The sequence below is a fragment of the Hippopotamus amphibius genome, chromosome 7 (assembly GCF_030028045.1).
Source record: "Hippopotamus amphibius kiboko isolate mHipAmp2 chromosome 7, mHipAmp2.hap2, whole genome shotgun sequence".
Taxonomy (NCBI): Eukaryota; Metazoa; Chordata; class Mammalia; order Artiodactyla; family Hippopotamidae; genus Hippopotamus; species Hippopotamus amphibius.
Window position 1 is genome coordinate 126,585,949 of NC_080192.1, and position 26,755 is coordinate 126,612,703.

Genomic DNA, 26,755 nt, shown 5'->3' on the forward strand with positions numbered 1-26,755 from the left:
TTTCCTCAATCACTCCTGCTGCTCCCCAATCCATTTTCCGTACTAGTCAGGGAGCTCTTTAAAAAGGTGAAATAGATTACATCACCTTCTCCCAGAACCTACAACAGCTTCCCACAGCTCTCCACCTGAAGTCCAACCTTCTTACTTAGGGGTTCAGATCCTGTATGATCTGGTCCTTGACAAGCCCTCCGGTCTCATGACCTATGCTTTACCTGATTCACACGCCCACAGCCACGCTCACGTCTTTCTCTCATCAAATACACCCAGCTCAGTCCCACTTCTGAGCCTTTGCGCTCCCTGGTCCTGCCAGGGGCTCTGGCTCTCCAGGTAGCCGGCATCTTTTCATCATACACATCCCAGCTCAAATCTCCCCTCCTCAGGGAGAGCTGATGTGGTCTGCACAGCTCATCAGAATGTGCTACCCTCCCTGCCCCATCTCACATTCCTGCATCACCTTCCTCAGAGCTGTCAGCGCTATCTGAAATGACCATGCTTAGCTGTCTATTGGATGCCTCCTCCAGTAGATGGTAAGCTCCGTGAGGGGTGGGACCCCTCTGTCTGGTCCAGTGCTCTATCTTCCTGAAACAGTACCTGACACATAGAGGTGCCTGGTCTACCATGACCTCTAACTCCCGAGGGCACGACCATGCTGACCCTTCTCTGACTGCCCTCCAGCCCCTCGCACAAGACTGGACAAACCACAGGTGCTCAACTGACACTAGCGGTTGATCCCCTGTCCTGGTGGCCGACAGATGTGGTCTGGACCGGGCCTGTCCTGCAAGGCCTAGAGTGGTTCTGAATCCTCCAGGCCATCTTTGCAGTAGCCATCCCTAGAGCCATGGGCCCTGAATCCTCAGAGCTAGAATGATCGACTCGAACCGAACAAGGCCTGCAGACCCACCTGTGTATGTGTCAGCTTCCTGTCGGGCCCGCCCCTGGAACTGAGACTCTTCCCACTCAGCTCCCACCTTACAGGAAATTGGCGGTGCATCATACCCACCGCCACCCCCTCATCTCTTCTTGAAAGGTGGGGCTGCCTGATCAGAAGTGACGTCTGTGCAATTGTCAAAGAAAACGGATCCATAAGCACTTCCCCTAGTTGGCTGCCGACAGCAGGTAAGCATTTGAGAACGTGTTAGGACAATCTTGGGACTCTGTGGTTCAGGAACCTTGTCTTCACATTCCAATTTCTAGTATGTCAGGAGGGCACATTTCTGCTTAAGCTAACTCTCTGAAACCCTCACCACACCCCACGTCACTGGGAGGTGGAAAGGGTTTGTCCCTGAGAGAGGCAGACGTGCGTCAGGGGTTACCTCAATGGCTGGTGTGGTGGAGTATGTGTAGTTACTGTTCCGGGGGGTTCTCAGGAAGGGCTCATTCTAAAAGAGAAAAAAAACCACAGGGAGAGGTTACCTGACAGCCTGGAAGATGGCTTAGGAAACATTAAGTACTAATAATCCTGTCCTCTAGATTTATGTAACATGATTCTGGTACATTTAAATAGAAAGCATCGTACAAACATTTTCATTCATCCCCTAGAGGGCTTTCATAACAGCTTTGACAAGGGAGACACAATGAAAGGCTTAAAAAGGGTTCCATACATGTTCTATTCAGGGTTCTGTGCTTTTGTTTTCACCCTGATAATTGAACATCTCCCTAATCCCCAGAAGGACTTTCTCTCCTTTTTCATTTTTCTGGCAAGAAATTCACATTATACCATTTTTTTCTTCTCCAAAAAGTGTTACAATCATCAATATAGTAAAATATCTGTTGCCATTATTATTATTTTGCCTCCTTTGAATTATGTATCTTACCCCCTTCGGGTTGGCTTCACATAGTCTGGTCATGTTTTTTCTCATGAAACAGCCTCTTCATTCCCTGCTCTCCTATCTGTTTCACAATCGGTTTCATACATGCCCAGTCAAGAATCTAGGTCTGTTCAGTTGTGGGTGATAAGTTAGTCAAAGAAGGAAGAAGGAAATAGACAAGGAGAAATGGGGGAAAGCAGGTAATGAGAAAATGTGAAAATAATAGAGAAGTAAGAACAAGTTCATAAGGCAGGATCAGGCCAAACAGCCCAGGGCCGTCAACACCTTCACAAGACGTGCTCAATGCAGTAGAAGGGCCACGCTCTAAAAATCTGGGAATAATGTGGGAGTAGGTAGGAAGAACCAGAATGTTGGAGAAGAGGTCATTGGAGATCCGTTCCAGGGGCTGAAAGCTGACTGCACATCTGCTTTCTTTTGTCCTGAAAGATGTTTAAAAAGGAGGAGGAGGAGAAGGGGGAGGAGAGAAGACCACAACTCTGAAAGCTTCCAGAAGGAGGCTGTGTGCCCTTCAGTTCTGGCCCTACCACTTCCTCTTGTCCCAGACCTGATCCCATCCACACAACCGTGTTCCTGCCTGGCATTGCATCCGAGTGTGCAACCCCTGCACGCCCCCTGCCTTGTAGACGAGGAGCAACCGAGGTGCAGAGTGGGGCAGGGCCTCATTCCACTCCTCACGCTGAGGTCAGGCCTGTGAAAGACCCTGCTGTCAGACAGGGGGACAAGGAAGAGAAGGTCTCAGCAGTCACCTTGGAGGATGAAATCTACATGCACAAAACCCCCAGCCCTCAGCACAGACCCTGACTCCCTGGGGCACTGCAGTCTCTCCTTCCCTCCGAGTCTCAGCATGCTTCTAGCTGAAACGCGGTCTGGAGGAGCACTCAGGGCCAAGGGCAGGAAGTGTGCCCCAGACCATCTGCAGCACTGCAAGGCGAGAGCGAGCTCACAGGGGCTCGTCGTCGCCAGGACTAACGAGGCTTGTCTCGGGCCAATGCTGTTCAGCGTCCCCTGAGCTTCACCATCAGACGAGGGCACTCTGGGAGCATTCTATAAATAACTGAGCCAACTTTGTGGAGCCCCATGTGTTCAGAGCTCTGTTCTAGGTGCCAGGAGGAGGGGAGGGTACACAGGCTTACAACCCAGTCAGGCAGAGCACGTGAGAAGCATTAGGCAGTGAAGCATCAGAGAAGAATGAGTCCAGTAAGTGCAGTAATTGCTGAGGAACGGTTGCAAGATCTGGGGATGTGTGGTCCTCAGCGACGAGACTCAGTGGGAGGTGGGTCACTCGTTATTGTTCTCCCCCCCATTTCACGGGAGCCCCGATTGGGCACAGGGCCTGGGAGCTGCAGCTAGTCCCAGAGTGGCTAGCACAGGAGGACCCGGAGGGCAGACACTCTCCCTGCTCTTCCGGACATGCTGAGAATCAAACCGAAGAGCCGATTTCATCACATGATCCAACGGTAGAGGGAAGGGCCAGAGACGGGAGATCAAACTAAGGGGTCAGAGGTCAGGGAGACACTGGAATGCGGTGGGGAGTGAGGCCAGAACAGGAACAATGAGAACAGGTCCAGAACAGTGGCGGACAGGTGGCCTGGGTGCCCGGGGCCTGTTTTATTGACCACTGACCACATTGTGTGTGCAGGAGTCAGGCTGGGTTAAAGGCCTGGAGCTGAGCAGAGGGAAGAGGGAGTCCATTTAGTCTGCCGGCTCTCCTAGGCTAGGTTGGTACCACCAGTAAGTAGAAAGCTAAGCCGATTGAAGGGCAGCACAAGGAAATGTTCTCCTCGTTGCAGCTGTGCGAAGACGGTGGGGCCTGCCTGGGGGCAGAGCCAGGCAGCCACCTGCTGTGATCAGCACCGGGAGTCAGTGGCTGTGGGAATAGGTCATGTTCCTCTTGGCCCTGTTACTAGGTGTAAGGTTCTGCAGTGACGGAGAGCTGGTTTTCTTCTGTTCTGTGCTGCTGCGACCAAACCAGGTGTGTACTGTCAGGCCCAGACATCAAATTAAGGTGGCGGGGTGGGGGTGGGGCACGTTCCAAGGAGACATACCTACTACATGAGGCAGGGTTTGGAACGCTTGTCTGCGATAAATAGTTGAGGAAATTGAGGAGAAGACCCAGGGAAGGGGGGTAGTGGTAAAAGAGAGGAGGACATAACAACACCCTCTGACATTTCTGTCCCATCCCATCCCATCCCATCCCATCCCATCCCATCATCCCATCCCATCACCCTATCTTATTATACCATCTTCCCATCCCATCCCATCCTCCCATCCTATCCCATCCCGTCATCCCATCCCATCACCCCATCCTTCCTTCACATCCCATCCCATCCTCCCATCTCATCCCATCCTATCGCCCCAACCCTTCCTCTTATCCTATCCCACACCATCATCCCATCCCAAACGTGACCTACTAGGCTGATTTCACAACCTGTTAACAGGTAGCCACTTGGCTGTTAGAAAGCACCGCCTTGAGAGTGTGGAAGTTGAAGTAGAGGCCATGGCCTCTACTTGCCTTGGGAAGGATGTGGTAGAATAATTCAACCATTATATGAGATACTGCATCAACAGGACTCCAAGGCCCTCCCCACTGAGATCATAAGGTTATAAAATTCTCTGTTGCTTTATGATGGGAAGAAGCAAGTAACCTTGAACACACAACGTGATGAGGACCTGAACTGGGGTGGTGGCAGTGGGAACAGGAAGGGCACTGGCAGGAAAAGCACTAGGAAGAATCCTATCAGTAGGGTGCCTGATGTTTCACGCCTGCAGAACTCTGACAACCGCAATAATATGGACAGAAGTAGGAAGTCCTAAGGATCGGAGAGTTTGGGAAGACAACTATTTTGTTCCTATTTTGATGTTCTTATTCAAAAATTATTTTTGAATGAATGCTGAGTTTGGGATGAGGATGAGGTTGGGGCAGGATAGGGAGATTTAGAAGTCCACAGCATTCAAAAGGTAACAGTCCCCCGGATATAATTCAAAATAGAAACACTGCTAAACAAAGTAAACATAAGGGAATCCAATGAAACTCATCTTTCTCTCAAGATGAAAGACTGGATGAAATATCAGTTGAAATTATTTCACTTTTTCTCTGTCTCTCTGTGTCTGCCTCTGGTTCCCCTGTTTTGTTGGTACCCTGATCATATGCTTAATCTGCCTTCTGGGTAACCTTACACCAGAGAGGGCATCCAAGGGGGAAAGATCTCTTAAGGGTTAGAAACAGAGCTCAAATTTGGGGGAAAAAGGTAAGAAATGAAGACACAGGTTGGGGGATCCTGGGCAAAGAAATTTAACAGGAATCCCTGGAAATGGACTGATCTCAGAGTGAGGGTCTGTAGAGAAAGAGAAAAGAGAAGAGGGCTGAAACGTGAAAGTTGGAGAATGTCCACATTTTCAAGGCTGGAGAAAGGAAGGAGGGTCATTACAAGAGATTGGGGCGCAGGGGTGAAGAAACTAGAAAAACAGAACAATCAAGGTAGTTTGCATCCACGAATGCAAGGAGGAATGAATTCATGGAGTAGCTAACTCTGACAGATGCTTTGAGAGGGCAAGAATCATAAGAGCTGAAAAAGGACTCTGCTGGTCTTTGGGCTGACTTCTTCAAAGCTTGCAGCCAGCGGCCCTGGGTTAGGGAAGGAGCGGGCAGAGAGGCGATGAAGGCAGGAAGGCGACAACAGTCACAGTCTACAGAGCAGCTAATCAGAAGTTGGCCAGAAAATCACATGTCCAACCTCAAAGTCTAACAGAAATCCATGGATTGCTGTTAAGCGCCCAACCTGGCAGGGCAGAATGCACTTGCACTTGACTGGGGATGGGGGAGGAGCAGGCAGGAAGCTGAGAAAGCTCCCCAACGCTTGCATCCTTCTCTGCCCCCTCCTCCCTGCTGGGTCCTGCCTGTTGCCTCTATGTTTAGACTCAGCTAGGATTAAAATAGGTGCTGCCTGGCCCCTGTCAGCTCACACTGAGGTGCTGGTGGACTTTTATATAGCTCCAAGGCGCACGGGAGGGAGCAGATGGGACCTGAGGAACGCAGAATTCTACGCTCCCTGGTGCGGTGAAGTTGGACTGGCCAACAGATGGATCATTTTGGAATGGGCTCTGGGGTTGCCTGGCAACGGCGTCTCCCAGGCTGGGCTTCTACAGTTCCAGGAGGCTGGATTTACTCTCCTCTGCTCACCAATGGCTCATTCAGTCTCTATCCAGAAGGAGGAGCAGAGCCCACAGTGGCTTAAGATTCTGGGTGAAGCAGCAGCTTTTGGGGGTTCCTTGCCTGGTCTGGGGCCTTGAGGCCCGTGGTGATAGGGCTCTACCTGACTCTAGCCTGGGCTCCAACCTGGTACTTAATAGACATTTGTGAGGAGGAAGAGTAAATGATGGCTTCCTGGAATGGGTTGTTATTACTTTTGCTATTTAATGGAAGGGGAATTGGCAGATTGGAGAGGGTTTTCCATGGCTGGTGTTCAGTATGACCATATGCGTTGTTAAAATATTGAAATACTTACCCCCTATGGTTTACAGCCACTGCTCTGAGTCCCCAAATGCCCCCACTACCCAAGTTGCCTGGCCCCTCCCCTAGATCCACTGGACATGGATCTAGCAATTAAGGGGTTTACAGCCAGCACAGAAAGGCCCTGTAGGACCTTGCCCCACCCTTCCGGCCTGCATCTGACCATCTGGAATGGAGGCATCCACGCTGCACTGACTGTTCCATTATTTGACCATCTCCTTTGTTCCAAGCCCTGGACCCAGCATCTGAACCCTCTGCTACCACTGCCTTCACTTCTGCCTCCCTTGTTTCCTCCCTCCTGATGAGGCTGATGGTACACAAGGCTGAGCCTGGGCCGGAGACTGGGGTGGGGAAGGCAGCAGACAGGGAGGGGTATATCAGGCAGGGATGCCCACTGTCTCCGGAGCCCTGGCATACACATGGGAGCTGCAGGTCAGCCAGGTGGGTGGGAGAGGGAGATGCAGCCCAACCCAGGTGGGAAACCCAGCTCCCAGACTGGGTCAGGCTCTCCTGCTTTTACTGCCTCTGAGGGCTCTCTGGCCTTAGCCTTGTTTGGTTAAAAAGCCCTAAGACAGGGGCTAGAAGAGGGAGCTGAAGGCAACAGGCACATGTACCTGCCCTACCCCCAGGCCTAAAGTCGGGTTTAACGACCACTTGCATCTTCCTCCTTAAAAAGAGCCCCAGCCAGCCTCACCCCAGTTATCACAAGGCCGGTCCTGCTTGTCCCTCCCCCAACCAGCTCCAGGGCTCTCCTCTCTGACCTCTCCCTACCAGACACTCCCTATCCAGGCTCTACAACTACTGACTGCAGCTTCTGAGCCCAGCTGGCTTCTGTCTAGGCCTCCAACCTGCAGTCAGACCTTCCCATCCGGCCCACGTGCCGCTGCTGAAATGAGCGGTCTTGCCACCTTCTGGCTTCTTAACGCCCCTCCTCAAGAATCCACGTCTCTCACCCTGCTTCTCTCCCTCTGCTGGGCACAGGCCTCCTCTCCCACCTGCCTCTCCCAGATACATAGGTGCTTCTGTGCCCTCTTCTCTCCTCTCTATTCTCCCCCACTTCCCTCCACCCTCTGAAGTCCGTCGGCTCCCAGTCAAGGGGCTCCCAGTCGAGGGGAAGCTATGATGGGGGGGTGAAGCGGGATGAGTGGGGTCTGAGCTCTGGGTTTCTGGAGAGCAGCAAGGCAGGCCCTCCCCCATTACCTGAGCAGGGCAGGAGAGGGGTATATATGCCATCAGGTCCAGGGTGTCCGTTTTCCTTCCTAGTGGTTCAAGCTGATTGGGGAAGAAAAGAGAGACATGAGGGTACTAACTTGTTTCCGCTGAAGTGAACATTCCCTGGCAGAGCATCCTGCAGTGGGGAAAGCTCAGAACTTGATTTCAGGGGGTTTGGCTTCTGCTCCTGGCTCTGCCAGTCACCCGCTGTGGGATACTGGGCAAGTCTCTTAGCTTCTGTAGGGTTCGGCTTCCTCATAAACCTCTGAGACGTCTCTCGCAGGGCTGTTGAGAAGCTTAAATGAGATGACATGGCTTAAACTGCCTAGCACAGTTGCTGGGACATAGAAAATATTGAATTAACATGAGGGTTCTGCCTTGCATTCATGTAGAGTCCCGCACCACAGTTCAAAGCCCATAAGAGGGGATGTAGTTGACCCTGGAATCTTAAGGACTCTGTGTTTTCAGTTCTATATAGATTTCCACAGGTGCTCAGGCCACTGTTCCTCTATATCTTGCATGCAAAGGGAGGCCAGGAACAAGCTCCATTCTAGAGGGGCTGGTGCTTTGCTCTAGACTAGAACCCCAGAGAACCAGGGACACCCCACTTATTTTACCATATTGACCCAAAGGGCTCTGGCGAGCTGGGAGTGGAATTTCTGATTTGGGTGGAGGCAGTCTGGGGCAAAGAAGGACATATCCAGGTGCCCATCCTGAAAGAGAGAAACGGACGTTCTCAAGATCCTGTTGGTGCAGAGCGGGGAGAGTGGGCCAGAGCTGGTGGTCCTGGCCCCTGGGGTTGACCTGTTAATGCCCTCCTCCACCCGGGGGTGCTCCCAGCCCATGGCTTCCTGAGGGCCTCCTCACCTCGAGAGGGAGATCAGAGCGGTCCCACAGATCAATAGCCTTGAGTGACCCTAAACCCCTAACCTGCTTTCTGGTCCCACAATTCCCCTTATTTAATTAAAAAAGTGCTATATGTATTGTTAGGCACATTTATGTAACCTAGGCCATGGTTGAGGGAATGAGATCCTAGTCCCTGAGGAAGTCTTGGCCTGCCAGCTGGGAAAAGCTACTTCCCACCCCTTGGCCAGCTGGTCCCAGTGACCTTGGTGGGGAGAATAGGGCCAAGCCTTGGGGCAGACCTTGGCAAAGCCTAGGTGCTCAAAGCGTCTTCTGGCTTCCCTCCAGGTAGGCCAGGCCCTTGGGATGGAGGCCCAGGTGGACAGAACCGAGTCCCCACCATGGTCCATTTACAAAGCTCTTCTGCTCAGAGTGGAAGTGTCAGGAGGAGAGCAGAGCCAGGGGCCGAAACAATACCCTCCGTTATAACTGCGGTGTTGGGTGTGGGGCAGAAAGTGAGCAGTCTGGAGTTGGACATGTTCAAATCTCACCTCTGTCCCTTACTTCCTGTATGTTTTTACGGAGGCGACGTCACATCTCTGAGCCTCTGTTACGTGCGGATGATAAAACTCACCTCAGAAGGCAGTTGTGAAGATGTTATGTATGGTACGCACAGTGCCTGGCACATAGTAGGTGCTCAATAAAATGGAGGATGCAATGAGTAGTAACGAGAACATCCCACATCGGGCTGCCTCTGGGAATGCAGCGCTGATGTTCAAGGAGGCACCAGGGCAGCAGCTGGAGAGCTGCCCAGGTCTGCCCCATTTATTCCGCTCTCATGGAAGCACCTGGCACTCCCGCCTTGAATTTCCTCCTCCCTTCGGGAGCCCTGTCGGGGAGGACAGGGAGCATACCGCCAGCACGGGGAGCCGGAGGTTGGAGAAGAAGGGCTGCAGCACCACAGAGAAGTCCTCCCGCGTGTCGTAGCGGCCTGACTCCACCAGCTCACGCATGCTGCTCTGGGGAAAATGCGTGGGTGCCTTCAGCACAGGCCCTGGGGGCTCCAGGTGCCTGTCGGGGCAGGGGTGGGGGTGATGGGCAGTGTCCCTGTCCCCGTCTCCCTGGACAGGTAGACTCAGGTCTTCCCTTGAGAACACAAACACACTTGATGGCACATCTCTTTCCAGAGTCTTGGAAACAGGTTGTGTCGCATTTTGGTTTTGGTTTGACGTGGACCGCACGTTCTGAAGGGCCAGGCAGGAAGTGCCACACGGAACAGAAACCAAGAAAGAGTCTCCAGAGGGCCCCCAGGCTCAGGACCTGCAACCTCCCCATTCGTGCATGGCCTGCCTGTTGGGGAGGCGGCGGTTGCGGGGCAGCTGGGCCTCCAGGGTGCAGAGGAGGGAAGGGCAGTCCCGTGGGGCACCCAGGGCTACTGCCCTCTTCAGACCAAGTGTCAGGGATGATCCTCCACGGACAGCTCGGCCATGAGGACTTTACTACCTGGATCCCTTTGGGATGACTCCAGCTGGGGTGCCTGAGACACCTCAGCCGGGAAGCGGCCTGGATGCTGATGTCGCCCCTCAAACCCTGAACAGCGCTTCCCTTCCCCCTGTGCCTCCCAGTGGGTCTCTAGGCTGGTGTTTTCATCAAGGGGGAGGAGAGGCCTTCTTGTTCTTACCTGGTAGTCCCGAGTGACAGCCTCCAACCTGGCCAGCTCTTGGGAGCTCTCCCGCGGGGTCAGGACACAGTTACACAAAATGCTGCACAAAGAGAGGGAGGCAGGAGGACCCAGAGCAGAAGCTGTGGTCAAGGGCTGACTCTGCTGCGAGGGGGTGGCGGTAGGGGTGAGGGTGGGCGTGGGCTCCCTGGAGACCTGGCTTAGGAGGCTGTGCCGCGTGTGCTCAGGGGCAGGTTTCAGGCCTGACAAGGGAATGGACAAAGTCCCGAGGCTGTATGGACGGGCACCCCCTCATGTTAACAGAGTACAAGTGCTGGACCACAGGCCCTGGGCCTGCAGCTGATTACGCTGAACACATGCATTTAGGCACTGAAGAGCCAGCACTCAGGGTTTAAAAATAAACTACAAATGCATGCTCTGGCACTGGAGCCGGTATTTTGGGGCCTCTGGTGCTCAGGCTCTCGGACACCTCCCGAGTTCACACTAGTGCCCCACTCTGTCCCCTTTAGTTTTTTTTTTTTTTTTTTTTTTTGGTTTGTTTTAAAGCTCTTTATTGGAATATAATTGCTTTACACTGTTGTGCCAATGTCCCCTTTGGTTTTATTATGAATTATTTCACATCCATGAAATATACTTAATGTTAAAAAAAAAAAGATATCTCTAAAGCACCTGGTACAGTACCTGGTACGCAGCAAAATTTTAAAAAGTATTTGTTAAATGAGTAAATGAATGTATAAGGCAGGAAGAAGAATAAAACACACCCCTGTGCACCTCTTACCCAGCTTAAGAAGCAAAACACTCCCAATTGGAAGTTCCCTGTATCCCTCCCTAAGTTGCTTCTTCCCCCAAAGGTAAGAGAATCTGGGGCCCATTCCCTTGCTTTCTGTTACAGTTCTACCACGTGTGGACACATCCCTATATGTTGCTCCTCTCAGAGGCTTGGTTGCACTGTCTCTGAAATACTAGTGTTGGTCTCAGCCTTGACCTCTTCCCTGTGACTTCCCTGTATCGCAGAGGTTCTCGCTGGCACCCTGAGGCTGGGTATGCGGGGGCCCTGGCTCTGACCTCCCAGAAGGAGGTGGTCCTGGCACAGACTCCTTTACAGGCTTGCACACATGGACAGACCAAGTCACAGAGACCGCAAGGAGTCTCCACCGCGTGAGCCAGACCAGGGGGTGAGCGCGTCTCCAGCCGGGGCCACGTGCACCCACCTACCTGGCCTGCTGCTCCGGGCACTTGTTGGGGTTCCCCAGGAACACCTGCCGCACGGCACTGGGGCTCATGAAGTCCACGAGGTTGACCAGCGCTCGGGGTACCTAAGGGCGAGGCTCCAGATGACAAAGGCGCTGGGGGGCTTTTTCACACGCTGCCTCGGGGCCCCAAGAAGTGGGGCCTGGCTCTGGGGTCCCTGAGCGGGGTTCTGGGGAGGGTCAACACAGGGTGACCACCTAGGGCCCTGCAGGCTGTGCCACCCATGTTGGGTGCCTCCTGGAGTGGGACAACGTGGCAGCCCCGGGTCTAAACGTAGAGGGCTCAGCTTCGTTCAGCCATCGGCTAGCGAACCCAAACCCATTAGCTTTAAATTTGGGGAGGTAGGTGCCCCGTTTGCCAGAACATTAGCCCTTGACCATCTCCCTCCAGGCTGACCTGGACTAACTCTGCTGAGCAGGCCCAGGGTCTTGGCAACCCATAGAAGCTTCTGATGGTCAGAGCACCGCCTCCCCGCCCCGGGCAGCTGGACAGGCTTGTCCATGCCAGGGGGTGGGAAAAGAACACGCTGGGCTCAGGACCAGAGAGGGACCTGCTGTAGATACCCCCTGCCGCTTAGAGAGCAGTGCGCAGCCTGGGAGCCTCCTGGCTGCCACCACCAGGGAATGTCCCAGGTAGTGATGGGGGATGCTTAGCACACACACTGCTTTCCCTTCTTCAAGCCTGAGACCCTCTGGGCTGGTTCCAAATAGAATGAGGCTTCCTTGGGGGGAAGCCCCAATTCTGGAACGGGCAGGAGCCCACGTCCTTGGCTGTCTCCTTCAGGGGAGGGAGCCTTTCACCCTCATCCTCCCACCACACTTGAGCTGTGTCAGCTTGAGGGAGCCCGCCACCCACCTCTCTATGCAGGATGTCCAAGGCATTGCGGAGATGGTCAAAAAAGTTGGCTGCGGAATACAGATTCTGGGAAGAGACAGGAGGGAGAAGAGGAGCTGGTTAGGGGGAGAGGGCAGCCCTCCCACCTGGCTCCAGCCCCAAGGCCTCGTTCTCCCTTGGCCTCCAACTGTGACCAGCTCGTCGTGTCAGAATCCGAGATGAAGAGTTGGCGACTCGCTGTTGCCAAAGATGGGCCAGACAGAAGACTGGAACCTTCAGCCAGAGCTTTAGCTCAGGAGTAGAATGTGTCAAGTTCCCCTTTCCAAGTGCTTGGGGTTTACTGCTTCTTCTCTTTCTGAGTCAGGAGTTGTAAGAGAGGGGAATAGAAACACCATACATCTGCCACTTGCTGCCTCACACCACCTGGGACGTGGGGATGGAGCCAGAAACTCGAGGGCTGGGGGGCAAGAAGTACGTGTGTGCACATGTATGCCTGTGCACGTGTGTGAACTGTGCATCGCGTGCACACACACACACACGTGTAGTTGGACAATCCTAGGGTTGATTCTAGGGACTATTCTCAAAGAGGATCTCCAAGGCTTACGGGTCAAATCAAGAACAGTGAGCAGGACTGCCCCCTACCCCCCCATTACCGAGTCCGTGCAGTAGTCACACAGATCACCGCTTCCTATCAGCACCGTGATGACCTTCCAGTCCTCGTGGAAATTTACTCTCTATACAGAGGGGAGAAAATGCTTGATGATTTCCAACTTACAAAAAAGACCACAACTCAAGGAAATCCAACCCTCCAAAACTTCCTTGCCCTCTTGAAATAACAGATTCAGAATGTCAGAGCTGACAGAACTTCAGAGGTTTATGTATGGATCACGGATTCTTAGCACCAGGAGGGACTTTCAAGGTCCTTGTGATCAGCAACAAACCTCCCTGCAGTTGACGTAATCTCCTCCAGAGGGCGTCCCACAGGGGCTGCCCTACTGCTGCTTGAATGCCTCTAGTGACAGGGGGGCTCACCGTTTTCATGGCAGACAATTCCATTTGGGGACTTTAGTTTAAAAAAAGCCATTAATCTGACTCACATGGTCATCTTTCATCTTCTGTATCAGAGTCTGGGCTTGGCTTGCAAGTTCCCTGAGGAGGAGAGAAAATCAGTCCGGTTGAGGAACAGTGTCCTAATCTTTCATCCTAAAGGGTCTGAACTAGACGTTTCCATGGCATTAACGCCCCCCCCCCCCCCCCCCCCCATCATGAGCTGGCAGAAACCCTGAGGCTCGGGAACGAGAAGCTACTTGCCTCTTCTGGAAAGTTATCACAACAAACAACCCTTTGCAAAGCCAGCCACGTGTCTGTCCTAAAGCTACAGTCAAGGGTGCTGCTGATCTTATTTGTTATGCATGGTCTCCTTTCTAGGACTCTACGTGCAAAGGGTCTTTAAGGATTCCATGCTAGGAAACCGTTCGTCTCCTTTGAAGATCTGGTGTAGATTCCGAAATTAGATCTAGGAAAGTCTTGGCATGCTTCCTCTTTTTACCTTGGCTGCCAGGAAGCTGAGAGTGTGATGCTTAGGCACCATATTTGTAAAAAGGCTCATATTGACACCTTTGCTTCTTCCCCTCCTCCCCCACCAGTGGCTGTGATTTTTCTCTCTTATGTATACGTTATTTGTGTCACTTTTTGGTAAACTTAGCTAAATGCTTCTTTTAGAAAGAGGTGGGGGAATAAATATACACCCAACAAATACCTGCGTTTAGAACTCACAGAAAGACTAGATCTCAGGCAACCCCAGCTCCTCACTAGTTTAGGCCCCTCTTATAGTGTGAGATGGAACCACAGAAAAGTGATCTCCCGGCCCCTGGTGGTGGGTCCAACTGTCCCCAGCTGTTCCTATTACCAAGAAGGGTCTTCCCAGGCTGGGCCAGAAGCAAGGAGACCCGAGGTGGCTGAGGCTTCTAGAAGCGGGGTGAGGGGCCTCCTTCGAAGATCAGCCTGGGAGGCTGAGCAGTTGGTTCCAGCTACCTCTGGCTTCTCAACTATATTTCCTGTAGCTCCATAGCAGGAGTAGGGACAGGGTATGACTTGTTGCCGCTCTAAGCAGCCTCTAAGGCTGGAGATTCTGGCTTGCCCACCCATTTAGTTGGTACTCTCTGATTGTGGAGGGGAACTGCCACTTGCAAGGCGTTGGAGAAAGTACCATTATGCCAATGGTAAGTTTTAAAAATTGGATAATCAGTTAGTTGAATGCTTAGAACATGCTGCACAGGAAAGCAAGGCCAGGAGTTCGGGCTCTAGGAGCGTGACCTCTGCTCAAGATCCAGCCCTCCATCCTCCCTGTGACTTTGGTCACAGGGGCGGCCAGGGAAGAGAGTGGCCAAGAGCCTCTTAAACCATTGCTGCAAGTGGATACACGTCCCCTTTGCACTCAGAGGTCAGAATTACAACCCTAAAGGGCACTACATGCCTCCCACTCCCCATCCTACAGGTTCCCCTCCCCAAATGCCGCACTTAGCCTTTGCTCCAGGGACAGCCTGGTTGAGGAATGCATTTGTGTCACTGGCGTCGCCTGTGCCCACCGCATAGCCTGTGAGATTTCCGTTAAACTTCCGAAGGATATCTGGAAGAGGAGGGGGTGCACAGGACACAGATAGCTTAGGATGGAAGGGGGAGTGTGCTCCTGAGAAGAGTTGGGGCTTCAAATGACTGGATGACAGGCTGGGCCAAGACAGCAAGAGCCTCTCAGCTTTCCTTTTTTTTTTTCTTTTTTTATAATTTATAGTACAGTGAATACTCACTGTCTCATTTGACTATCTCCACACCCTCTGGGCCAGTTGAAGAGATCTGAGGCTCAGAATGTTTGGTAACTTGGCCTAGGTCACTTGGCAGAAAGGTCAAGGCTTGAACCCAGGTCTCCGGGATCCAAACAGAGTTTATTCCATCCCCTTCAGCCACCTGTCTGCAGGCCCCTCCTCTCATTTCAATGACAGCCCATAAGGAAGATGTTAGTTATCCCCTCCTTTCTTAGCTGAGAGGCACTTTTAGGAAGCCTGGGGGTCAGATGGACGCAGTGAACAGACTGAAGCCACTGGTGGTTACTTACTTGGTAAGGTGGTCACATTCTCCAGGTAGCTGTCCCCTCCTGAACTGTAGAGAGTGAGCAAGCCAGTGAGAGAGACTGAATCAATACATAGGCTTTACAAAAAAGCGCCCCCACCTTTTAAAAATGCCCGAGCCACCTCTTTGTGTTTGAGGGATTCTAAGAACATTTGAATTCTCCAAAGAGTTGGTTCCCCCAAATCCAGGATTTGAAGGTGAAAGAGGGCAGTTTCTTTTCTTTAGCAAATCAGGAGAGACCACACTTAGCTGAGTATATACTACGCGTTCAGCCATGAACCGGATGCTCTACCGTTAGTTATCTTACATCTCCAGAGAAGCTTGTGATGTAGAAGAACTATCTCCATTTTACAGAGTAGGAAGCTGAGGCACACAGGGGTTAAACTAAACTTCTAAAGGAAACTAAAAACCATAAAGGTAACTAAAAACCAGCTTGAGCTGGAAACCTTTAGAAAATGGATAAGCTCTTCTCTGCCCAGTGGTCAGGTAAATTCCACTGAGAGGCTCAGGGGATGGCCTCTCACCGCCTCCCGATGCCTGATCTAATTTCATCTAATCTAATCTAGTTTTATGGCCCTCAATCTAACTTCAAGACACACTCGAAGTTTCATTTCTTTTCATGCATTCAAAATGAATACATGTGGGAGGCAAGGAGAGAAGTATTTCTATTTTAACTAAGTCCAATGTTCAGAAGTACTGTATTTACTGTTTTTTTTCTTCTGTGCCTCCCTCCTCAATCCCAGCATATTATTACTCCAGACCAAGAGATTTTGAGAATACAGTGTTAGCATTCAGCCCACCAACATAGACTTTCAAAGGACAGACCATGAATCAAAGTCATGACTGTTCTTCATTCAAGGGAAGGCTTGGAATAAAGTCGACTATTTCACACTACGGTGGTCAGGGGCTTAAGTCAAAGGATCAAGAGCCTCAAGTGGTGGAGAGAAAAAGAAGCCAGGTAAGCCCCACCCTTCTATCTCACTCAGGCACCTCTCTCCCACCTCCCATCCAATGTCTGAACCTAACTTGGCCTTTGGTTGGGCATTTTTTTTAAGCTTCTGATGCTTTCCCAACTCTGTATGAAGCTACTACTTTAGCTGCTTCCTGATCCTTCTTTGGACTAAAAGCACTTAATCAGAACACTTTTCACTTGGCAGGAAATTACAAAGCCACATACTTTCTCCAGTCACTGTGTTCTAACTGCCTCCTTTTCTCCAATCAACATATTAACACAGAGACTTATGTAAACACACACCATCAAGTCCATTCCATTATAATTTCTTGTCTAAGACTATCTTTGTTCTAAAACAAGTGTGGTAGCTGATCAAGACCAATAGGCTATAGAAATCCCTCTGAGCCTGTTTCCAGGAGAAAAGAGAATCATACAAATAAATATGGAGGAACAAAAATATGAAAGCCCCGTTTTGATAAGAACTACGTGAAACGTGAAAGAAAATAGACCCATATGAAACAGCTAGTTTACGTGAGACCCTTCAGATTAATGTAATTGGTATCACACCCTGCGCTCAGAGGCTGGGCTCTGTTCCCTAGTCACCCGCAGTGTGCAGAGAAACGCAGAATAGATGCTCGATAACATTTATTGGAGGAGTTTCAATAATGTGAGACTGAACTCCTCATTAATAAGACAAAGAAATGCATTTTTTGATCAATTTTATTTTGGTCCTTTGAATGAGTCCAATCAAACAAACGTTTCAACGGAAGGAAAGGCAATTCTCTAAAGACCTCTGAGCCTGCCACACTGTTAAGCTAGCCAGGGATGGGGCCTTTCACTGCTATGCGATTCTTACACGTCAAGGGGCCTTGAAAATATTCACGGCCAAACCTCCTCCTGCAGGTACTGCTCACAGCCACCCACCTACCAAAAATTCTTCTCCCCAGTCTGACTCCAGGAGGTCCACTCGCTCCACTTTGTTTCCTTGGAGGAAGAGGCTCAAATTGTACTCCTAATTTACCTAGGATCATGAATGGCCTCATATTTCCTATCCAGAGGCGTGAATGGCTTCAGAAAATTGCTTTTCCTCAGATCAGTCTACCACTCAGACATTTCCCAGGCGATGCTAACAGGTATTGTGAACAAGGAAAGCGTTCTGCGATTAAGGGAAACACTGGACTAAACGGACACAATTTAAACAGATTTCTTTGTCGTAGGGCTTCTCAGAGCTTTAATATGCTCACGTGAATGTGAATTCCCCCAAGGGAGGATAGAGTAGGAAATATTTTCCCCAAAATACAAAAACTGGCGCTAGTGCTCCATGGAACACACTTTGGGAAACACTAGGTGACACATTTTATCAAGTGTCAAACTGTCTCTCAGACTCTGACCAAGAGCTTCTATCTTTAACACACGTTGGTCTTGGGGCAGGTCTTTGAAACATTCAGAATAAAGGGTTTAAAGGGACAGGAGCCATTGAACATATGAGGCCTTGAAAATGGAACCAGATGATTGGAACATCAGGCCTTACTGGACCTCAGTCACAGGAAGAAACAGAGTAATGGCTGAATTTTTCCACTGCTGCAGAGGGAAACGTTTAGTGGAACACTGCTTGTTTGTATCTGGATCCCAGGAGTCTGTGCAGCTGGACTGTTTGTGAAGTTGGGCAGATCACCTCACCCCCGGACCATGCCAGGTGTAGCTTACCTGTCATCTGTTGGCTGGCTCGTCTGATTTATTTTCTGTTTTCCCACACGAGGACATGAGGCCACTGCCTTCTTTAACTCAGACTAAGTAAAGCTGCCACACCCTCGTGCTTTTTCGACTGTAATAAGCTCTGCTTTCCTGCTCTCCCTCTGGCTTTTCTTTCTCCTGCAGCCTCAGTAACACCTGGGTCAGGAGGCAACCTTGACTTTGTGCCTAGGCAGCCCCATCTGGCGAGGGTGTGTGGGACCTCGGGAGCTGGGAGGCCTATAGCTCAGCTCTCCGTGGGGGGATGTCCTCACGCTACACACACCCTGGATTCTCTCTGTGGGTGGCTCCTGGTTGAGTGAGGACGCCTTCCCTCCCCGCTTCTCCCCCCGCCCCAGGAAAACCTTTCTCTCTGGGACCATCCTCAGGGCTGGCCAGAGGACTGTCACAGTCCCTGTCGTCCCCACACCATTTTCTTTCTTGGAAGAAACATTTCATTTGAACCTCAGAAAGCAAGGGAGGGGGCCCGCACTGGGCTGCCCTGCTTCTCATCAGCGCTCTGCCCTCTCGTGGTGGACGGTGATCTAGTGGCTTTGAACCCTGCGCTAAGCGTCAATGACTGAAGGGTTCATAAACAAGAACTTTATTAGGAAAGAAAGAAACTTTAAGAATCCCCACGTCCAACACACTTTCCTGACATGCCTTAAGCTTTCCTACTGCCTGTCCGGAATGCCTTTTCTTGCCTACTAAATCGCTAATCTGTGAAGGCATACCTGGGTACCACCTTCTCTGGGAAGCCCTCCTATCCCAGCTGGCAGGGTTGGGTATTCCCACTGCTGTATCCCTGTAGCACTCAGGCATCATTTATTTATTTGTAAATAACACTTGGCAACTAAGCATACGCATTTGCCTGTGCTTCCCATATACTCCCCTCACCCACTCTCCTCCATCATCCAGACATGTGGGAGGAGCTCAGCAACATCTATTGGTTGTGATTTCTGCCTGAAGTGGAGGTTGCATTTTGGAGTGTTCTGTGCAGATGCGTGCATACACATAAAGCAGAGGTGCGGCTACAGAACATGGATGAACAACATGAATAAACACAGACAGACGGGACCATTTACACGTACACATAAACATGCAAACGGGCAGGTGAAGACTCAGACATTTGGTGCTTTTCTGGTGCATTTCATGTTGGCTTTGTTGACCCAGAAGTCTGACAAGAACCCGGGTTTGCTTTTTCTGCACAATTAAAAGAATAGGGTTATCAACAGTAAAATATCCTCTCCACTCACCAAATTGTCACATGGGGCAGAAACAGATAGGCTTTCCTTCGGAAAGCCCCCTCCAGACCTGGTCTTTGCTCTTCGGTATTTATGCATTTACAGGAGACAACCCCCCACCCCCACCCCGTCTGATCTCTGCGGGTGAGCAGGGAGCGGGAGGAGGCCAGGGGCTAACATTACCTGTATGACAGCCCCCGGTACTGAGTGGCAACATCAGCAAGCTCATTCGGTTTGGAGCCAATTCCATTGCCAGCCTTTGAACACATATCGAAATCCACAGGAAAATCAGCAAGTCAGAGAACAGCGAGGCTGTGTATGTGCAGGGCTTCCTGAGGTGTTCTCCGCCAGGTGTTGTGGCATGAGCAGCACGCCACCCCGGGAGTCAGGATGCTCGGGCTTGCCTCCCCAGCTGCGCGCCTCCCCCGAATCTCAGCGGCCTCCTTACGGAACTGAGGCCGTGCCCTGCTTATCTCACAGGGTTGTTTTGATGACCAAAGTGGATCATAGTGGTAAAAGCAGCTTTGAAGCCTCTAACGTGCTTTACAAACGTGAGACACTTATAATATTATTAGCAGCAGTCTGCCTTTAAGTTCCTCACATGCATGAAGAAGGCGCCCATAGATCTGAGTGGGCTGCAGTGGACAGGTTTCTCACAAGCCTCACATTTGTCCTCTTTCCCTCTGGGACAAACTGTAAGACAATCTCACGGCCTTAGAAGTGCTGCCAGAAAGTGCTCTTCTGGGATGGTACAATGGCCCTATTTCTTGGAACTTAAGGGCAGAGCTTTTGCCACAACTATGGAGTCTTTCCTGCTTCGGGGCAGATGCAAAGGGGAAACAGCTGTGAAGCTTGGAGCTGCTCGTAAAGTATAATCCAAAGGGAAAAGAGCACCCATTTTACAGTGAGAAGATTTTTTTGAGTCAAAATGACATATTTTTGCAATTGTTCAAAAGGTGAATGTTGGGTGTTGAAAACCTCTACTGCCTGAGACAATTCAGTTCACTCCTGAAAAAGATAACCCCTCGCACACTTGATTGAGAAAGTGGCTGCAAAACAAAACTGTCACCCTGCTTGCAGACTGACAGAGTCAGGAAGGAGGGGTGGGGTAATGCAGAGGCCAGGAGCCCAGGCCCGGGAGTTAGGAGGACAGGGACCGGGAGCTGACACAGTCACCCCACCCTGCATGGGGCCCAAGAGTCCTTACGGTCAGAGAATCCCCCAGAGCGGCCACAACTTGGATGTCTGCAGGTCTCAGGGCGTGTACTGGAAAGACAGACAGACACACTTGAGTCGGTGGGAAGGAAGCTGCAGTCAGAGTCCAGTGCTTCTTGCTTTAAGCAAGACCAGAAACATGACCCACGTGCGTGTTTGGGGCACGCAGGACTGAGCATCCGTGGTGCCTTGGAGGCAGAGGTTGGATGAAAACAGTTTCCCCAACAGAGACACAACAAACGATCCTGGGCCTAAGGGAAGGGAGAGGTGCTGAGAGAGGGGGCAAGGAGGGGGGGGGAGGGAGGGATGCTAGGGCACAGGGGCATCCCACCATTCTGGGATACCAGCTGTGACCTGAGTGCACGACCAGATGGGCGCCGGCCCATCCGAGATGAGGTGCAGAGCCTGACGTACGGCCCATTTACAGCTGGGTTCTAGATTTCTGGCAAGGATCTGAGGAACAATCACGTTGGGCCTTTCCCTGCCCCCAAGTCTCTTCTGAGGACCCCCGAGAACGTTCCAGCCCTACTGCAGGTGGCAGCAGTGATTGCAGAGCCTGGGGCCACAGGGCAACCCACAGAGCTGGCTACCTCCGGGAACTCCCTGGGCACCACACACCCTGCCTCTGGGCCTCGGTGAGGTCACACCCCAGGCTGGGCCACTGAGGGCGGTGCTCCTCTGGCTATTCCATGTGTGCTCCCATTAGTGGGCTGGATTGGGAGGACCCTGGCTGCCTTGGGTCCTGCTGGGTCAGACTTCGCTACAGAAGAGGGGGACAAAGTAGGGACTTGTCCCAGGCAACTGGCCAGACAGGACGCAAGCACTGGCCATAACTGAGGGTCCTGGTGTGCCCCAGGGGGCTTACCTGAGGTGGGCGGTGAGGCAGAAGGAGCTCTGTCACTGCACAGCAGCTGGCTCCCGTGACCCTAGGAGTGTAGAACGAATCCCAGAATCTCAGGGTTGCCAGGGGCCAGAGAGGCTGGCTGGGCATCCGGCTCACCAGAGAGCTTTAACAAACACAGAACCCTGGGCCCCAGCCTTGGGAGGCCCTAGCAGGACATCTGAAGAAGGCTCCCCAGGTGACTCTATATCTGGCTGGGCTCCATCCACTAACCTAGTTCAGATGCCCTCACGTCACCCCCACCACCCAATGTAAAAATCAGGGCATCAACAAAACGGGCCCAGGCCACTGCATGCCACCCCTGCTTCTGCAGCAGCTTTAGGAGGGGATGGTTCTCTTCTCTTATGTCTGAAGAGGCTGACAGTTAACTGGCTGGGCCCCTACCTGGGCTGTTATCGATGGCACGTACCCTGCCCTCCCCGCTTTCTGAAGGTGCAGGTAGATGGACTTTATAGAAGAGTGTGCATCCCCCCTGACTGCCCACTGGGAAGGCCTGCCCACATTCCCACCCCTCCCTGCGGGGCTGGTCCCAGCTCGGGGGCTGCCCACTGCATGGACGGCTGAGCCAAGAGGAAGCAACCAGCGGATACCTGCTCCATGTTCTTGTAGGTGCTCAGAAATGGCCACACCTGTAGGAAGAGGGGAGTGAGCCACAGCAGCAAACTGACTTGCTTCCTGCCCTGCTCCAGCACGCAGAAACCATTTCCACGTTCCCAAGCCCCTCCCCACCAGGCTCCCTCTCAAGATGCACCCCGCCTTCTCTACAACCTCGTTGAACAACCAGAATAAACCCTGCAGGGCTCCCAGGAATGAGCACCTCTGCTTTGCCTCTCACCCAGCTGGCAGGGGTGGCTGGGTCACCTCTCTTTCCCAACAGAGACTCACTTTCTGCTAATACAAGCTCATGTCCCTTACTCCAAGGCCCTCTTCCACCCCTATAGAAGCCTGGGAGCCTCCCGCCCAGACAAGAGGTCCTGCCCCCTGCAAGCCCCAGCTCCGTGGGTTCCCGTCCCAGGCCTGGGAGCCCTCTGGGAATTCAGAGGAATTGACAGAGGTGGGAAAGCAGCTGCAAAGGTCCAAGAATCACTCTGATAATTTGTGAATGAACATGGAGATATGCCTTGCCTTCCCGGTGAATGTCTGCTTTCTTAGCTCTGGCTTCCAATGGACCTCCCCACCCCCAGCCTAGAAGATACTAGTCCAGGTCTCAGCCCCTCACTCTTTCCATCCTGCCTTGAGGACAGTGGCTCCATGGAGATGGGGTATCCTCTGTCCCATTCTGCCCTTGAAGCCTCCCCATGCCCAGCCTTCAAAATGAGAGCTGGATGGTATGGCCACGTTCATCTTCCCAGCTGGAAACAGCTGTGTGCAGACTTGTGCCGGGGCTCACTGGGACATGGAGAGACAGAAGCGGGCTCTAGGGCCCTCCAGCCACTGGCTGTCACCCCTCACAGTCCAATCAGCTGGGGCATGGTGGATGGTTAACTGGAGTCTGGAATGGGTGGGTAGGTGAACAGAGCTGGGGGTGGGGGTAAGAACCTTGGATGAAAGGAACTGAGAAACCTTAATGAGAAACTTTGAAAGGCTGGGAACGAGGCTTAGGTAGACCCCTGGCAAGGCTGTGCTCTTCACTCTACCTGGTCTGGACACGTGATATTGATCTCGTCTTCAAAGCTATGCTCTCTTGTCTTATGGCCGACAGGTTCCAGCTAAACCAAGAAGAAGGAGGATGCAGAGTGAGAAAGAGGTGGCAAGAATGGAAAAGTCAGGATGCAGGGCGGGGCTGGAGAAGGGAGGGAAGGATGGAGGAAATGGGGCTTATCATTGCCATGTGCGGAATCGCATAGCCTGAGTGATGGGCTTCTGAAGTCCTCCGTAAGCTTCCCGGAATCTTTTCCCTATCAGAGGGAGAATAATTTTTCCTACCACGGTCATCTTACCATGTTGTTCCACAGGGCACTGGCTGCTTGGGCATGAGCCTTGCCGCTGAAGTGGAAACAGTCGGGAGCGAAGAAAGAGTTGTCAGGCAACCCCTCCTGGTCACAGGACAGAACAGAGGGGCCATGTCATAGGGACATTGAATAACACAAATGATGCTCAGAAACAGCTGGGCACGGCCCGTGGCTCCCACTCATCCATGAGGCTTTACCGGGGTCTTTGGCAAGTTCACTTTTTCAAAGAACGGTTGCACGACCACCGTGAAATCTTCCCTTGTGTCGTATCGCCCACTCTCGACCAGCTGGTGAGTCCCCTCCTGCGGGAGGAAGGGGGCGGGGGTCAGGGGGCTTTCTCTGCATCTGCCCGGTCCTTGTGTGAACTCTTTTTCCACCACAGAATTAAACAGAGTCTGACCTTGGAGTGAAATCAATCTGCAGCCCAATCCCAACTGATCAGGAGACAGCGAGTTACTTTTCAGATCAGCCTGTATGTCAGCCCCTGCCCCAGCCTCTGCTGCCATTGCATCTATTTGACCTAGGCTAGGAAAAAGAAAAACCTAAGCCCATCAGTTTGATCCTCTTTTAAAGCTTCTGATTCAAGACTATGGTGGAGGAGGAGTGAGTACGAATTTGACTAAGTGATTTTTTGGATAACCCTTACGTTTCTTTCTCGCCTACGTGTGTTGAGAAAATCAAAGGTGAATCGACAACGACATTTAATGCCTATTTATATCACTTGTGCATGCAGTGAGTGTGAGCACGCGTGCTCCTGTGTGCACATTTGAGACTCAGATCTGTCTAGGAGATAATAGAGCTGTTACGCTCACAGCTTCCACCTGGGCTCAGTTCCAGAAGGACCAGTTACCCCAGTTCTGGCTCAGACTCTGCCTGCTGGGTTTCCATCATTTGGAGCCAGGACCTTGGCTGGAGGGGGAAGTCAGGCTTCCACACCTGGAACATTAGTGCAGTCACTTCAGAAGACATCATGATATCAAGAACACCTTCTTTTTCCAGGGCCAGCCAGAAAAAGAGTCCCCATGCTGGAAATACCTCACCTCTGACCTCCTGGGGGAGTCTCTTCCAGTCACAGGCAGAGCCTTGAGGAAGGCAGAAGGTGCAATACCACTAACTAGCTGTGTGACGTTCAGCAAGACGCTTTCCCTCTCTGGACCTCTACTTCCTCATCTGTAAGTGGAGGATGTTCACTGAGGCCTGGACCATCCCTAAGTCCCTTTCAATGCTGCTGGTGCCTCCGTGGATCAGCCACAGTGGCCCACAGTGGAGCCCTGCACGTCTTGAGAAATGAAGGACACAGTGCCGAGAATGCCTGGCACATGGTGGCTATCAACAGCAATGATCATCTCCTAGGAGAGGAGATGGAATGATAGCTTTCACAGGAAGTACAGAGTCAGTGGATTCAGACAGAGGCATGATGGCCTCAGTGGCTGAGCTGTGAGCTTGTCCAGGATGCTAGATCAAGGTCTCAGTGGTAACCAAGATCAGACCTGGGAAGAGCTGGCCAATTCAGAGAGGTCGGTGAAGGCCATTTTGGTAACTAGTTCTCCTTCTCTTTGGTTGCCCAGAATCTGAATCCACTTCTTCTATTTAAGAAACTCCACTGTATGAAGAAGAGCCTTCCTTGCACTGTAAAAGTGAGAAACCCAGATGCTGGCTTTCCCAATGCCCCTCACACACGCCCATGTGTTCCCCAGTAGATGCTCCCACCTCAGGCTTTGGTTTGGAAGCTAGTGATAGAAAGATGGAGGGACAGCACAGAATCCATGCTGCTCAGGGTGGCAGCTGCATCCAGTTCCTAGAAGCAGCAGTGACAGTGGTGTCTCTACCAGACTAGTTCTTTGGCCTTATTTTTATTCTTATGGCTTAACTCTGCAATTTCTGGTGGCTTGGCTTCTGCCCTTAGCTCTTTCAGATATTCTGCTTAATACTACATCTGGATTAATTATAAACAGTAAATTAATCAGAATTACATAAGCACTTGCTGCTTACACCCAAACCCCACCTGGACAAGGTTTGCTTTCATGGCCATAACCTTGGCTGCCTTCCCTCTCCTGGTGAGGGCCACGGACTTCCTCACCAGAGACAAAGGCACCTGCTCACAGCAGAAGGAAGTGCAGCTGGGGAGTCACCTGGAGGGCTGGGCAACGGCCTCAGAGGATGATAAACAGAGCTTCATTCCCCTGAGCCCTGACACTGCTGGCAGATATGGCTGCCCTAAAAGAGGCTCCAGGGCAGGGGTTCTGGTCCAAGGAGTCCATGGGATTGAAGGATGGACCCACCCTGGAAGCTGTCTGCAGCCCACTCCAGAAGAGCTGGAGGGCTACCACTGCTCTCTTGAGTGACTGGATGATTATTCAGGGGGTGGGGAACCCAAGAGAGTCAAGGCAGTCAGCTGCTCTGGTCAAAGACTTGATGGAGAAAGGCTTAAAAGGAACAACCCGCAGGATGCTGGGAGAGCATCGGCTGACTTTCTCTCTCCCTGTGCGCCCCAATAACACCTGCTCCCCCAGGAGGGGAGGGCAGAGGGAATGTATGTTATCTCACTGAATCCTCCAGACTCTCTTGGGCCGCAAGGGTTTCACCCCCCAGGAGTCAGGACCTCATACTCATTCTCCAGGGACAGCTGGAAAAACTCATGTTTGTGTAAGGCCAGGAGCTGAGATTTGGTGACATGTTCAGTGACTCGGCTCTATAACTTGATTCAAATACATTGAACCTGCTGCCTTGCAGGGAGTCTTTAAATCTGCAAACTGGTCAGTGGTGACATCACACATAGTCAGGGTCAAAATAATCTAAGTGTCTGTTCATTTTCTAACCAGAGCGATGAAATCACACAGCAGTTCCCGCGTCTGTGGAACGCTCTCCTGTCTTACCTGATACTTCTTATTCACTTCGATGAGGGCGGCAAGTTCCACTGAGTTATCATCAAATTTCAAGACACAGGGACACAGACTCCTGCAGACAAAACCAAAGAGATGCCCCCGCCCCACCAGAACCACCTGCTGAGTGCATGATGCAGAAACACTGGCTTGAGATTCAGTATATATTTAACTCGGGGGTCCCAGAAGCCTGTGCTAAAGGGAGCCCTGGCTGGCTAACCTGTCAATTGTATCAGATGAAAGTGAAGAAAATTTCCCAGACCTGGATTTGCTTAGCAAAGTGAGATAATTACGTCCTCTGACATCTGCAGGAGTGACCTTTACAGAGCTGAGTTACCTTATGAATGTCTGAGAACAGTGTGATGCAGATAAAGCATGTCTCCTTTTAAGTAATAGTGACAACAACAGCCATAATACTGAATGTTTACTGTGCCAAGAGCTTTATGGGTATTAATTTCTTTAATCCTCTTAGCTATGCTAGCAGTTGTATTTTCATTATCCCCATTTTATAGATGAGAAAACTGAGGTTCAGCATGGTTAAGTAGTTTCTGAAGATCATGTGGATGCTGAGTGTGGGAGGCAGGACTTGAAC

The 26,755-nt window shown here is 51.6% G+C and overlaps 1 protein-coding gene across 5 annotated transcripts in view; it reads right to left on the reverse strand.

Moving 5' to 3' along the window:
• The window catches only part of PLB1 (phospholipase B1), a 209,730-nt gene that overhangs the window by 23,583 nt on the left and 159,392 nt on the right, over positions 1-26,755 (reverse strand). For 4 of the 5 annotated variants that reach the window (XM_057742730.1, XM_057742727.1, XM_057742731.1 and 1 more), the window contains 19 exons: positions 26,158-26,239; positions 23,479-23,583; positions 23,270-23,365; positions 22,967-23,038; positions 21,920-21,958; positions 21,294-21,354; positions 20,421-20,479; positions 19,397-19,470; positions 15,273-15,316; positions 14,681-14,789; positions 13,258-13,309; positions 12,814-12,894; positions 12,182-12,247; positions 11,291-11,391; positions 10,076-10,157; positions 9,309-9,413; positions 8,169-8,264; positions 7,540-7,611; positions 1,314-1,379 (listed from right to left, as the gene is read on the reverse strand). In XM_057742730.1, coding sequence (XP_057598713.1) covers positions 1,314-1,379; positions 7,540-7,611; positions 8,169-8,264; positions 9,309-9,413; positions 10,076-10,157; positions 11,291-11,391; positions 12,182-12,247; positions 12,814-12,894; positions 13,258-13,309; positions 14,681-14,789; positions 15,273-15,316; positions 19,397-19,470; positions 20,421-20,479; positions 21,294-21,354; positions 21,920-21,958; positions 22,967-23,038; positions 23,270-23,365; positions 23,479-23,583; positions 26,158-26,239 — 1,462 coding nt within the window. The remainder of the gene's footprint in view (positions 1-1,313; positions 1,380-7,539; positions 7,612-8,168; positions 8,265-9,308; positions 9,414-10,075; positions 10,158-11,290; positions 11,392-12,181; positions 12,248-12,813; positions 12,895-13,257; positions 13,310-14,680; positions 14,790-15,272; positions 15,317-19,396; positions 19,471-20,420; positions 20,480-21,293; positions 21,355-21,919; positions 21,959-22,966; positions 23,039-23,269; positions 23,366-23,478; positions 23,584-26,157; positions 26,240-26,755) is intronic. The other variant, XM_057742728.1, reaches the window with a different exon arrangement.